Here is a 14,806-nt window from a genome sequence, read left to right as displayed (position 1 = left end):
CCTCCCTCCTGGAGGGCCTCAAGAAGAACAGTGTTCACTGGGCCCTTAATGAGAGTGTGCAGAGCTGGGTGAGCACAGCCTGTGGCGGGCAGGCAGTCGGCGTTCCCTGTGCCCGTGAAGGTAGGCTTTCAGGAGGGAACAGTCCCTGCCTTTGTGTGCTGACTCACCTTTGCTCTTCCTGGTCCCCACCCTAGTAAACACACCAGTTACCCGCTCCACTTTGAAAATCAGTATGAGGATCCTCGAGCCAGGTGTGTCCTCCACATGAGGGACTCTTGTGTCCTGGTGCCACCACCTAGATGTGAAGGGCAAGCTAGGTCATTATGTGGATATGGGTGTACCCCACCATCTAGAACTTGTGTGTGCATCCACTGCTTTTAATAAGCAGAAATGTCCTCAGAAAGTAAATGTAGACCTGAGAATGTCTGCACTCAATGCTGTCTGATGGGAAAGACCTTTCTCTTAGTAACAGTGGTGGGGGCGGAGAGTGACATCATCATCATCGTCATCATCAGCATCTCACTGGCATCGGCATCGTCTCTCTAGCTGGCACACCAGCAGCTACAGTCCTTCCTTTGTACAGGGGCCCCTCACTCTTCAAGGACTGCTGGGAGATGAAATATCTTACTGAGTACCTCTGTTAATTTAAAATGTTACCATTTTTAGTGGGGAAATAACAGTTACCTGCTCAAAAAGCAGCAGTACCCCGAAGAGGAGAAAGCTGACTTGACTTTCTCTTGATGTTAACTTGGCAAATGGTATTTTCCCGAGGGAAAGGGTCTTTCTTACTAGGTTGAGAAAGCTCCGCTGCTGCAGCAGAGGAGGCAGCCAGGCCTGCCCTGACCTGGGGGGTGGAGGGAGGAAGAAGGACAGGGATCAAGGTTATTTGCCTCAGAACCATAATTCATGTTCTCACAATTCTGAGACAGTAGTTTGCAATCTGCAGCCACTTTCAACCTATGCTTCTGAGGACATTGTCCTGCATTGCAAAATGCTTATCTTTCCCACTGTATTTTCTACTTAGTCCCACAGTCAGTGGCTGTGTCCCAAGGAAGGACCCTGGAAAGGACCCTGGATCGCTATGATCCAAACTCTCTTGTCCACTGTAGAAAAATAGAAAACAGTTTTTTTCTTTTTCTTTTTCTTTTTTTTTTTAAAGAGGCATGTTTTATTTATTTATTTATTTGTCTGTTTGTTCATTCGTCTATACATGCACTGGGTACAGTCAGAAGCACGGGAGGATGAGAGAATTCACCAGAGCCAGAGCGGGGAGCAGAGCAGGCAGAAGGACCGAAGTACACTGCTGAGGGGAGCAGCGGGCGGCAGGAGAGGTCTGCGCGCCATGTGGGACCCTCCTCTGGTGGCCGGGGAGCAGCCGGGGATCGAACCGGCGCGGCAGAGGCCGCGGGCAGCTTCGCAACCCAGCGCTCAACCGCTGCGCCACTGGGGAAGCCCGAAAACAGTTTTTTTGTTTCGCTGTGGGAAACTTTTAAACTTCTCTGGCTGGGATGTGAGCCTCCAGTCCATGTTTGGCCACTAGCTTCTCCGGTCAAGTTCTTACTCTGTACTAGAACGTTCCAGGGCAGCCCTAGCCCAGCTTATTTCCTTGCTGGGTTCTGATCTTGTCCTCCACAACATGGGCAAGTCAGCCCTCTTCCAAAGACTGATGGTCCCCACCCTCCCCACATACGTCCTCTCACTCCTTTTCTCTTATGAATTGGGGTGATTGGTGTTCATTGTTATTCTTTGGTCAGGAGAAGAAAAGGTGAAAGGCATAATAAGGGGCAGCTAATAAGGACAGAAGTTACAATTAGAAGACCTTGGGAAATTCAGTTTTTTCATTGTAACAGAGAGATAATAATACATGGGATGGGGGATGGTTGCCAAGACTGAATGAATATGGCTTGGATTGCCTGGGAGGGGAGAGAGATTGAGAGAGGTTGACAGAGATTGAGAGAGAGGTTGATTTATGACCAATTTGATATCGTGTGCAAATAAAAAATCACTCCAGTGTTTTGTTCTTTGATACGAAGAGAAGGTGAGTCATTAACAAAGACAGTTTTTTGTTTTTATTTTTAAATGATGATTTCAGTTTTGGAAATGGTCTATCATTCTGTTGCCGTCTTAAACTTTAATGGGTGGAAACATCCACTAAGTCATTAAGGAGAGAGTGTAAGAAACCATGACGTTTAGGATATTTCATCATCACAGTGACTTCATTCACATCTCATCTTTGCTACTTACTGTTTTGGAGATGTTTCCTTTCATGTAGCCTGGGGAATATTAACCCCTTCCTCAGACTTGTTTGGAACAGTGAAAGGAACCAACATAAATCAAAGGACTCACAGCCTTGCAACTGCAATAGGAGGAGGAGAGGACCTTTGACACGGTGGGGTGGGACCCCGACACTGGCTGGCTTACTTTGCGAAGGCGGTTTCTATGGATCAATAGAGCATGTACACTATGACAGGGCCTTCAGTTCTTGTCCTTTGTAGAAGTTAAATAGCTTATTAACTGCTCTTCTGCTTTGTTCAAGTACAGATCTATATATATTTTCCAAAGAGAACACATTTTTGGTTTCTTATAAGTAGCTGGATTTTTATTGGAGTTGTAAACAGATCACTGCACCCACTGGTTAGTTGCCCTGGGACCTTAGTTTTCCACGCAGAGTAACTCTTGTGGGCACTCAGAAAGAAGAGCCAAGCGGGAAAAGGAGGGTGGAGGACGAGGGGAGGAGTCACCCGGAATCTTTATCTGTTAGGAAGTAGATTGAGATCTAGTGAGTCATGTTGCGGTTAGTGCTTTCCCTCTTTTTCTTCTTTGCCATAAGAGGAAAAAGGAGTGGTGTGGTCTGAGGTAATTTTGTAGCATTGAGGCTGCATGTAGTTCTTTTTTTTTTTTTTTTAAGATTTATTTATTTATTTATTTATTTATTTATTTATTTATTTATTTATTTATTTATTTATTTATTTATTTATACAAGCACTGGGTACAGTCAGAAGCGCGGGAGGGTGAGAGAATTCACCAGAGCCAGAGTGGGGAGCAGAGCAGGCAGAAGGACCGAAGTACACTGCTGAGGGGAGCAGCGGGCGGCAGGAGAGGTCTGCGCGCCATGTGGGGCCCTCCTCTGGTGGCTGGAGAGCAGCCGGGGATCGAACCAGTGCCGCGGAGGCTGCGGGCAGCTTTGGAACCCAGCGCTCAACCGCTGTGCCACCAGGGAGGCCCTGCATGTAGTTCTGAGAAGGCGAAATATATCAAGTTGTCCTCTGCATGGCAGCATGGGTGGCAAGCCTTCCAGAACCCCCTTCTGAAGCTCAAACCCATAGCCCCGGTATGCTTTTTCTAGGGTGGATGGTTTTTAATGGTTGCATTTTTCAGAGCTTCTTAGAATTTGCTCTTGTCAAAGGACTTGTGTCTCTAATGGAGAAAATTTCAAACAGTTTTTAAAGGTGAAATGTAATATGGCACCCATCGTTCTTCCTTTTACTTCCCACTTCTCTGGAAGAGCTTCCTATTGCCTTTTCACACTCTAGCTTTGATGTCTGAGCAGGACCTTTCTAGATACCCTTATTCATAATTTTTCTCTCCTTCGCCCAAACTACCCCCAAAAGTGAACTCCCAAGAAGGGAACAGGGGACAAATATCACTAGTCCACACCAACCACACTCTGCCAGTGCATAACACATCCAGTAAGAGATTGGATGTCTTGAGGGGAGGGAAATCTTTTAATACCTTGCTATCTAATATTTGCCGATTTTCATATGTATTAGCTTTTTGGCCCCAGTGAGTACAGATTATATAATGAATATTCTTCCTCCTCTAGCCTCTTGGCAAATTCAAAATTATCTTAGATGCCCTTCAAATGGAAACTACTCCAGAAAATGATGTCAGTATCTCCCAGGACAAAGCAGTCTCCCTCCACTCTGGGAACACCTGTTTTACCTGTGTTTACCTGAGGACTGTCACTGACACATGAATCACCCCTGCCTGTATTCATCTGTCCCCAGTGTAGCCACGGTGTCCCCATTCCTCCTGACCCCAGGACTTGCATGTAGCTTAGCTTTCAGGGAAGCTCACTGAGAAATGCCAAGTAAGGGAGTTCTGCAGGCCACAGGGGCTTCAGAGGCCTCCCTGCTGTTCAGTTGTAAATGCAAGTTCACCTGGGCCATGGCTGCTGTTATCCCAGGAGGCCATGGGGCCAGAATGTATGTCCGTACATTCTGTCAGCACATTTAGGCTGTCCTGTCGGCTTCCTCATTAGTGTAGCAGCAATCAGTCATCAAAATGTAGCTTATCCCTTGAATGTGAATGGCCAGTATCACATTGACAGTGATAAATTGATGGAGAGAAAATAATTTAGGTGATTTGAGAACTTAACAATTTAACCTAACCATTGTGTGGTACATAATCTTTCCACTTTTGAGTTCTGTCACATAATTTTAAAACAAGTCTAGAAAGTTTCGAATGTTTTGCTTGTTTTCACTGATAAATTCTACAAAACAGTAAAGTTGAAGAACTCATCAGAGACCATTGATCATTTTATATCCTAGATCCTGTTTGATATTTTGCATATGTTATTGAATCCCCACTGCCGCTCTATGGACTGAGTCTCATTTCTTGTATTATACAAAGGAGAAAAGAGAAGCATTTAAGTGACACATTAAGCTTAGGTGACTTTTCCTCACTTCGCTTGGTCTGTACGTAGAAATGAGTCCAGGTCTATTGGTGGCAAAATCTTTGTTTGTTCTACTGCATTTGATATGAGGACTATTTGGAAACTAATGGCATTTTTACCTTATTCCAGGATAAAGTAAACTATCCTAATAATGCTGTGTTTTGTGTTTGCAGGGAAGCAAAGGTGCCTACCGGTACCACTGGCAGAGCCACAATGTCAAGCACAGTGGTGTAGATGACATGGTCCTACTTTCTAAGATCACAGAGAACGCCATCGTGGAGAATCTAAAGAAGAGATACATGGACGACTATATTTTTGTATCCTTTATTGGTTTCTGTGGACAGTTCTGTAGAGGATGACAACATCTGTGCTAAAATGTGGCTTTACTCATAGGGTAAGATGATCCACCTGAAGTTCTGCACATGACATTTTCACCATTTCAGAATGTGGCATTGTACTTTTTTTGTCATTTGGTTCAGAAAGGGCACAGATGATGCTAAATTATTTTCCTGACATTTCACAAAATCAAGATGCCTCCAGTATTCATTTACTTGAATCAATGGCCCGGCACTATGAATGTGCTCTAGCCAGGCACATGGTGTCTGAAGCCTCTGCTGTTCCTAGAGAAAGTCCAGATCTGCAGAGTTCTATCGATAGTGCTCCCTAATTGCAAAACAGAGGCAGTTAAGCCCAGACTTAAAAGGTTTCAAAAAGATTTCCTCATGCAAAAAATATGCAATTTTGTCAGTTTTTCTGCATTCTTATGTTTACTGAAGGAAACACGAGCAGTGAAGATCAACTATTGAGCATGCCTGACATTCTTGACTCGTTCTTTATGTTTCAATTTTAGCTTGCCAGATGCCATTTTTTATAGGGCTTTTCAGAATTCAGAATGGAAATTGGATTCAAATGTGTGTCGACTTCATTATGAACAGAATTGATATTTGCCTAAGTTCCTGCAGGATTCAGGAATTTTGTTTGGTACAGCTATAGAAATTTCTTCTAGTGGAGTTATTATAAAGTTGGCCTCAAAGATCTGTGATGCTCTTGGTGATTTCTGAAGCTTTGGTGTTATGGACCATTAAAGATGGAGTCTTTGTAGCCCTTATGACAAACTTGAGGTTTTAACTCAGAGGTCTTGGGAGGAATAGTTTTCACGCCAGGAGGAATACTTTTGCATCAGTAACTTCTGTTCTTGACACTGTTCATTTGAGCATTAGGCAATACTACATTTGCAGGGACTGCTTATCTCATCACTGCTGAGGGAGCTAGTTCTCTAGCAATATGAATAACATTACTCCAAGGCGCTTGGATGATCCTGACCAACGCTGGGCTGTTTCTTAATTACAATAGGAACTTATACCAAATATCTGGGTGGTTAGATCCCTAATCCTCTGTACCTGAGGGATAAAAGAAATATTTGAATTTGTTAGCTACTTTATAATAGCATTTTGCCCAGGAGTGGCAGCCTTCTGCATACAGACAAAATCCTGCCTACCACCCACTTTGTAACAAAGGTTATATAGGAGCACAGTTGTGCTTGTTCTTACTGTCTATGGCTGTTCTCATTCCACAATGGCAGAGTGCAGCAGTTGCAACAGACCACATGACCCCCAAAAGCCCCAAATAGTTACTTTCTGGTCATTTATGGAAAACAGATTGCTGACTCCCCTTCTAAGTATCTGTGCAGGGCTTCCTTTAATTGTAGGAAAGTAGTTGTATTCAGTTCTAAGTATTTTATTTGGTAAAAAGTTGAAATATGCTCACTTTATCTGGATTTATTGTCTAATCATTTTTAGGTGCATGATCCATGGCATATGGGCATTGTGGGTGTGATAGACCGGAAAGAGCTGGGGGGTGGCAGGATGTGGCTGTGGACCCCCTGCCTTCAAACCTTATTCACTGGGCTTGTTGACCTTAGTTTTGTGATCTGTATGCCTAGGTTTGTTTTCCTGCAAAATGGGAGTGATAATAAAATCTCCCACACGAGACTATTGTAGGAAAAATGAAAAAAAAAAAAAAAGAATGCAGTGAGCATTAGTTATCATCATCATACAGTAAGGCAAGTAAGTTCCTCCCATATTTCTGAGTTATGTTCCAAAAATTCAATTGTAAAGTTGCTTATTGGAAATTTAAATGCATTTTACCATAGAAACTGTTTTAAATGGAGGATTGGTTTATTGACAAGCCCATAAAAGGCCAATTTCCACTGAATCCAGTTGAACAAATGATTTATTTGACTGTTCTTGGACTGAGCTTATTACATTATTTACATAGAAACATGGTTTTTTGATAAACTGGTTAAGAAAAGAAAAAGATGGTATCAGCGGTTATCAGCCCCTAGTCCATGGTCAAACCAGATGAACTAATTTCTCCCACAAAAAATAGTCTTAAAACACCAGAAACTCCTCCTCAAGGCCAGCGACTATGTCTTCTAGCTCTAAATAACAACAACAACAAAAAAAACCAACACAAAATGACAAACAAAACCCCAGTGTAAAAAATTTTCAAAGCCACACATACTAAACTTAACATGGTTTATAAAAGCAGAAAGGAGAACATTAAGTCACCTGGAATTCCACATTATAGGCTTAATGCCTATTAACCTCTTGTTATACTTTTCAACTCAATATCATAGATATGTATATATAATACTGTTAGTGTAAAATTTAATAAAAACAGTATCATGTACTTATTGTCCTGCTTAATTCTTGGTATGGTGCATTGTATTAAGTGTGCTTTGAAAATTTGTTGACTGTGAAGACTTGCTTTTTAGATTCAGACAGCAGGATTTTTAAATGACTCCCACAGAGGGAATTGATTCTGAGCCTCTCAATTAATGCCTTTGAATCAATGACTGACTAATCGTGTGTTCTCCCAAGGAAATGAGTTAGCTGACCACTAATGACTTTGTGTTTTAGAAATCCCTCTCCACATCAGTGTGCTTTCCGTCAGTAGCACAGAGAAGCTTTCAGCTTTGAGGAAATTTGTTGGCTCTGTTGGATGTTTATGAAATAATAGCAAGGGTCTAACTGAGAATCTTTTCCTCTAATAAGTGATAAAAGCCTCCTTTATCAGCTTAGTGTTAAGGGAATATTTTTTATGTTAGAGTAGCGTTATTTTAAATGAGTCTTTCTCTCCCTCTCTCCTAAGCTTAATAGTCAAGGCAAAAAGAGATTTGATTTCACATTAAATTATAAAGTTGTGCATTTTGCCTCTTTTACATCTAATCCCAGCACATTGTCTTGTAGTGAAGGTCAGCATTTGGAATAATCAATTTTTAATGCTTTCAGGCTGAATGCACATTTCTGTGTTCTTTATTAGAGAAACAATTTTTCACTTAGAAAATGCTAACATTGTTTAATTTACCAAGCGCTTTTTCTGAATGTTACCATACTTCTTACAATTCTATTCTAAAATGCATAAGGAGGACATTGCAGTGTTCATTCTTGTGCTTGGCAAGACATTCTTTATAGCCAGTTGGCTGATGAAAATTGTTCCTGTCCAAAACACTCCATGCACATTTGGTCCAACTTTTCCAAACTTGTTTTTACTACTAGACCACACTCCAAAGTGTTTGGCATTTTCAGTCCGTGAATTAGGAGTTGAGACTTTTTGCCAGACTGACCGAAAATGAGTGCAGTTGTTCTGAATGAGGTCTGACCTTGGCCATCAGGTCCCTTAAGCTCATTGTAGTAAGATGAGCTCTGGCCCCACAGTCTGGGGCTCTGGGGCCATTACAATGTGCTCCACAAACGTGGCTTCCGGCAAGTTCCTTCTCTGCTGTGCACCACCTCAGGGTTAAGTCCAGGAACACTGACTAGATCAGTGTGGGTGGTTCTGGGGAAGTCACTGCTTTTTTTTTTTTAAGTTAAACTTTAAGCTTTGCCAAATAAGACCATTCCAAGCAAACTTACAGAAGCAGCACTATCATTAGATTTCATTTAAAAAAGGCTATTTTAACATTAATATGTAGAAAGGGAATAATTTAAGTATAATGGACAGTCCTTTATGTTTAGTAAATTGAGCTTTATGAAACATTCAGGGCATTGTTTTCTCTTTTTGTCATTTTTGCGGCAAATGAGTGAAAATGCAGTTCCACAGACAAGGATGTGGAAACCAACCAAAGGTCTGTTGGGTCCCTTCTGTCTCACACATGCTATTAAATAAGCTGGTATTTTTTCTTTTTTGTTTGGTATCTCCATTCATCTTGAAAATTAACCATGGGCCACACCTTCCCAGCCAAAGGTGATGTGGGTTGAGACAATGATCAGCACAGCTTTTCCCAAAGGCGCACCTGAATTATGTAGTAGGGAGTGGGAGTAAGTATTTGAGTTATCTGGGGAAGTGTCCCAACCCTGTGGGACAGCTGTGCTCTCAGGGAAGTAGCAGAGGGCTCTGCAGACCCAGCCAGATGGAAAAAAAAAAATGGGTGGTTAAAGAAACAATTAGCCAAATTCTCACGTGAAATAACCAAAATGTCAAATGTCCTTGAAGTGCTAGATTCTTTTGTCTCAGTTCTTATGATTTAGGTAAGTTCATAACAACTTAGTAAAAATATGGGCTACATTATCCATTTTAAACCAAACTTATTTTTCAGGTATCCTCCCAAATATGATTGTCCTTGTGAACCCTACAGAGAAATGTAGGGAACAACTAATTACCATTGAGTGAGGACTGGCCTACAATAGTCTAAAAGAGGTTTTTTCTCTGTTTCTTTACCAGGCTCTTACCAAATATATATAGTCTACCCAGTGAAAAATCAATACTTCTTAGGGTATTTCTTCTTCACATAACAGAAATAATAATAATAATAATAAATGTCTCTATAGGAGCTGTTGGTGTAACCCAATTCATATTTATTGGGTAACCAAGCATTGGTGAGGAGGCTCGAACTTTGGTTCTTTCCTTAGGCAGCTCTTTATTCTCTGTGCAGTTTAGTTTGTCCAGGACAGGTGACATTAATGGCATTCACTTACAACTAAGGGAAGAAACACCCTCCTCCAAGGAAAGATCTTTTTTGCCCCATTTTTTTTTGAAAGCTGGTATTTGTAATGTCCTCTGGTCACCTGTAAATAAATCAAGCTTGTTTTTCACTAATATCTGGCAAATAAGGACAGTTGGAAAGCCTCACTTATGTGGGTGAATGCAGTGATGTGAAATTATATTTATATTTTTTTTTTAAAGATTTATTTATTTATTTATTTATGCAAGAACCGGGATACAGGCGAGATGCACGGGAGGGTAAGAGGAGTCACCAGAGACAGAGTGGGGAACAGAACAGGCAGACTGATGAAACACACTGCTAAGGGGAGCCACGGGCGCAACAGGAGAGAGGTCTGCTGTGCCATGTGGGACCCTTGCCAGCCGGCCAGGATTGAACTGGCGCTGCAGAGGCTGCAGACAGCTTCACAGCACGGTGCTCAACCGCCTGTGCCACCAGGGGAGGCCCATGAAATTATATTTTTGAAAATTTTCAAGATAGAAACTGTGACTCAGTGAAAATAATTACTATTTGATTTATTTCAAGAAAACATTTTTTTTTTAAAGTGTGACCCAAGTTTTGTTTTTTTACCTAGAGATAAATGTAGACATAGACATCTCCTTTTCTGAAATGAGGATGTTCCTAACAAGGTTGTATTTAGCAGTAGGTTTGCCATTAGAATCATTCTGTTAGTTTAGCCACCCCTCATTCATTGCGTTTTGACATGGTCCCTACCATGTGGAAAGGATAATTAGAGGAGACAGAGTTTTGAGTACTCAAAGAATCACAGATCTAAGTTACAAGAGACCATAAAGGTCTCTAATTGAAACCCCCTCCACCCTTACTAGATCCTAGGTCTGCCAATTTAGGATTGCCAAATAAAGTACAGGGTATCGGGTTAAATCGAATTCTAGATAAGTAACAAATAATATTTTAATATAAGTATGTGCCAAGTGTTGCTTGGGACATTTATATGGGATAGGTGTATATATATGCAGAAATTATTCATTGTTCATCTGAACTTGAAATTTAACTGGGTGCTCTGTATTTGATTTGGTAAATCTGTCAACTCTGCTAATAATAACAATAACAGTTGCAGCAGCAGCAATAACAGCAGCAATTCCTGCTAATCTTAAACATTATAGCTTATTGATTGAAAGTATGGGCTCTGGATCCAGACTGCCTGGGCTTGAATCAGAGCCCTACCACATAGTAGCTCATGACTTTAAGCAAGTCTTAAAATTTCTCTATGCCTCTGTTTCTTCATAGTAAAATGGGATTAAAACAGTAAGGAGGTTGACATTAGGGGCTTATTTTAGTACCATGTAAGCATGTGTGTGTTTTATTTTCACTATGAGGGCAGTGAGTTTTATCTCTTCTACTTTGTTCATTGCGTATCTCCAAAATCTAGAATAATACCTTCCATGTTTAGATACCCAATTCAAATGAGTTGATTATTGAATGAATAAATGGTAATATTTTAAAGCTACTGATAAAATAGCATTTCACAGTTATTTGGATATGGTAGCACAATCTTTTATGAGAAATCTTCCTAGATTCCCCAACACAGAAATAATACTTTCTTCCCCAAAACCTGATCTATGTGTGTTTGTATAATATCTTATGGGAACAACTTGGTTCCCCTAAGCTTCTGAAGGCAGAACTATTCAGTTCAGTTTGTATCCCTCTATTTGTTAAATGGTTAAATATGTTTTTAGCATAGCTAAAAGATATGAGAGTTCCAAAGAAAAAATATCATTTGAGGTGGATGATTACTGCTATTTCCAGGACTTGGTCATTTCTGTTTTGCTTTGTTTTCCTAGCAGTAAAGTATTACCAGTCTTGAATGAAGGTGCTTCAATTCATTAAAAATAATGATTTCTTTCTGCAGCACCTTAGTAATTATGCTCATTACTCTTAGTGGCTTAGTGAAGAACAAAACGGTGAGCAGTTGATAATTGCTTTTGTCTTTATTTTTAATCTTTTAGAAAATAAGTACATGAGCTTTTTATTTGGATGATCATTATGAATTCTTCATAATATCTGCTTACTTAATTAGAAAAATGTGTGGCTATGAAGATTAATGATGGACCTTAACTGGATATAAATTCAGACATACATAGGATCGGTATTAATCTCAGTCAACCCTTTCAAGCAGATGCCATATTTTGGGGAAAAGGAAATTGAAATGTACCAAGGAGCGGTAAGTTACATGCTGTATAAATTACTGTTGTGTTTAGAGATTTTATAATGCATAAGTAGTTAGTTTTTCTCGAAGTTGGCAATACATTTGCATTTTCTTATTATGAATTATTTATTGGGGAAGCTCAAGTAGGTGACATTGTTTGATTTTTTAATGATGTATTGCTTGCTCTATAGAGTACAGTTCAAAAAAAGCTTAGGTATATCTAATATTTGTATATATATTATACAAGAACAGGGGCACAGGCCAGATATGTGGGACGGCGAGAGGATTCACCCAAGACAGAGGGGGAAACAGAACAGGCAGACTGACTGAAATACACTGCTGAGTGGAGCAGCGGGCATGACAGGAGAGGTCTGCCGTGCCATGTGGCCATCTCTGTGGCCAGCGGGGATTGAACCGGCACTGCAGAGGCTGCAGACAGCCTCACAGCGCTACGCTCAACCGCCTGCTCCACCAAGAAGGCCCTGTATGGGCCTCCCCGGTGGCGCAGCGGTTGAGTGCTGGGTTGCGAAGCTGCCTGCAGCCTCTGCGGCGCCGGTTCGATCCTCGGCTGCTCCCCGGCCACCGGAGGAGGGTCCCACATGGTGCGCAGACCTCTCCTGCCGCCCGCTGCTCCCCTCAGCAGTGTACTTCAGTCCTTCTGCCTGCTCTGCTCCCTGCTCTGGCTCTGGTGAATTCTCTCACCCTCCCGCGCTTCTGACTGTACCCAGTGCATGTATAAACAAAACAAACAAACAAATAAATAAATAAAACATGCCTCTATTAAAAAAAAAAAAAAAAAGAAGGCCCTGTATATTTTATCTAACAGGCAAAATTAGTTAATTAGGATGTAGAATATGCAGCTTGGGGATCTTACTCTATCCATATATGCCACAAATGTAAAGATTTAAAAAACAATAATGGGTGAAAATCCAATGTGGTGATTGGCACCATTCTCTCAGAATCAGAACCTTAGGTAGGCTGTGGTCAAGACTGAAACATGGAAAGTGAGTCTTTTTTCTTTTATTACTTCACTTATTAATGGAACCTGGTCCCTGTTCAAACCCTGCTCTATAGCCAGTTCAGTTGTGTGATAAAATTACAAGCTGTAATCCTAACTCATCTATTTCATTATGTGGTTCATCACTTTCCTAGGCCTCCCTCCTATCTCTGCATTTTTTTCCTTCCCTCCTTCCTTTGCAGCAGAGGCACAAGAGCATTCATTAATCCTGACCCCTGGAAAACAAACAAAAGAGAGCCCACACAAATTCATCAGTTGAAGTGGAAGGCAATTTACCCAGAGCAAGAGCCCACCCCATTGTTGCCAGATGAATGGCGCTGGTTGCTGGAGCCGAAGGAGGCTGCCACGCGAAAGACCTTTGATAATGCTGCCTTTATGGGAGCCCAGCACAAGGGGAACACTGTCAGAGAGGCTGGGCCCTGCCCGGCACTCTTAGCAGCAGGGCCTCGAGGCAGCAGGCCCAGAACTGGCTTGGCATCCTCAGTGCCAGCCAAGTCGGGGTAATGCAAGTGCTATGCATTCGTGGTGTTTCTTACCAGTTCTGTGAAAAGCACTGCTACATGAGTCTCCTTAGAGTGTTCATCTTTTGAAGAACTCTCTTTAATGTGCTAGAGTATCTTTTTAATTGTCATTTTTTCTATCGAGATTAACATTGGTTTTATAGCACTGTATATGATTTAGGGGTATAGAGATGTTCACCTCTTCAGATGTAGGTTATACCGCACCACACCCAGCACCAAAACACCCTTCATCCTCTAGAATTTTTTAAAATAGATCTATTTTGGGCCTCCCTAGGGGTGCAAGGGGTTAAAGACACAGCGCCATCAAGCTATCCCAGACACTGCAGCCCCAGTTCCATCTGTGGCCGCCCTGGGAGCTGACCCATATGGCACAGCAGACCTCTCCTGTCTCACCTGCTGCTCCCCTCAGCAGTGTGTTTCAGTAGATCTGCCTGTTTTGCTCCCCGCTCTCCCACCCACTGCACATCTGGCTTACACCCCAGTTCTTGTATGCATAAATAAATCTTTTTTTTTTAAAAAAGATCTATTTTTACTGCTAATGGTGACACTATTGTGAAATTGGTATTACTGAGAGCCAGGTACCAGGTTCGCTTGTTAGCCATGCAGCAGCCCTGGAAGCTGGCTGTGTAATACATATCCAGCCCTCTTCACAAATGAGGGAACAGATGCCAAGACAGGTAAAAGCACTCAAATCTATTGAGTGCTGGAGCCAGAAGTTAAAGATAGGTCTTTCAGGTTGAGGATTTGTCTACCATGTAATTCTCACACACAGCTGAGAGGTCCAATGAGATCGTAGATGGGAAACCACTTTGAAGAAGGAATAAAAGGTTACGCGCAATAAGTTAAGCAGCTTTGAAGCCTTACTGGTCAATGATTTGCCCACATCTTCCTCTCCACTCGATATCCTCTCATTTTTCCATCCTGTTTTCTTTATTTCCCTGTTTTCAGAGAGATATTAAATATAGCCCTGCATCAAGAGTCTGGGTTAGACGAAAGCCATGTGGGATTATATTGTGAGATCCCATCCATGTAGCCTCTTCCGACTGCCTGGTGAGGGCACGGTGACATATTACTATGGCATCCCATGTGGAGTCACCTCGTTGACCAGTCACAGCACTAGCCTCCAGTCTCCACAGGGCTCTGTGCTCACAGCATGGGGGGAACAGAGGAAGGGGGACAGCTGGCTATGCTAGTCCTTATTGGGTGTGCAGGTACCAGCGCTCCTCTCATCCCCTGTCACCACTGACCTCTGAGCTGTCAATCAAATTGAAATGAGTGGCAATTTTTCCTCCAGACCCCATTTTCTGAAATCAGTATATAAGGCTCAAGGCTGCATGAAGTCACTAATGCTTGACCTATATCTATTACTCTGCCTTTTCAAATTGCTTTCCCATCCATCCATCCATCTTCTCAGTTAGCT

The 14,806-nt window shown here is 41.8% G+C and overlaps 1 protein-coding gene across 1 annotated transcript in view; it reads left to right on the top strand.

Moving 5' to 3' along the window:
* The window catches only part of MYO1E (myosin IE), a gene marked incomplete at both ends in the record, with an annotated part of 191,810 nt that overhangs the window by 79,385 nt on the left and 97,619 nt on the right, over nt 1-14,806 (top strand). Inside the window, 2 exons of the mRNA XM_084240164.1 lie at nt 4,849-4,992; nt 11,773-11,862. Coding sequence (XP_084096290.1) covers nt 4,849-4,992; nt 11,773-11,862 — 234 coding nt within the window. The remainder of the gene's footprint in view (nt 1-4,848; nt 4,993-11,772; nt 11,863-14,806) is intronic.

Source organism: Talpa europaea (assembly GCF_964194135.1).
Source record: "Talpa europaea genome assembly, chromosome: 8".
NCBI classification, from domain to species: domain Eukaryota; kingdom Metazoa; phylum Chordata; class Mammalia; order Eulipotyphla; family Talpidae; genus Talpa; species Talpa europaea.
The sequence above is the reverse complement of the archived record's forward strand: the minus strand, read 5'-3'. Positions and strand labels throughout refer to the sequence as shown.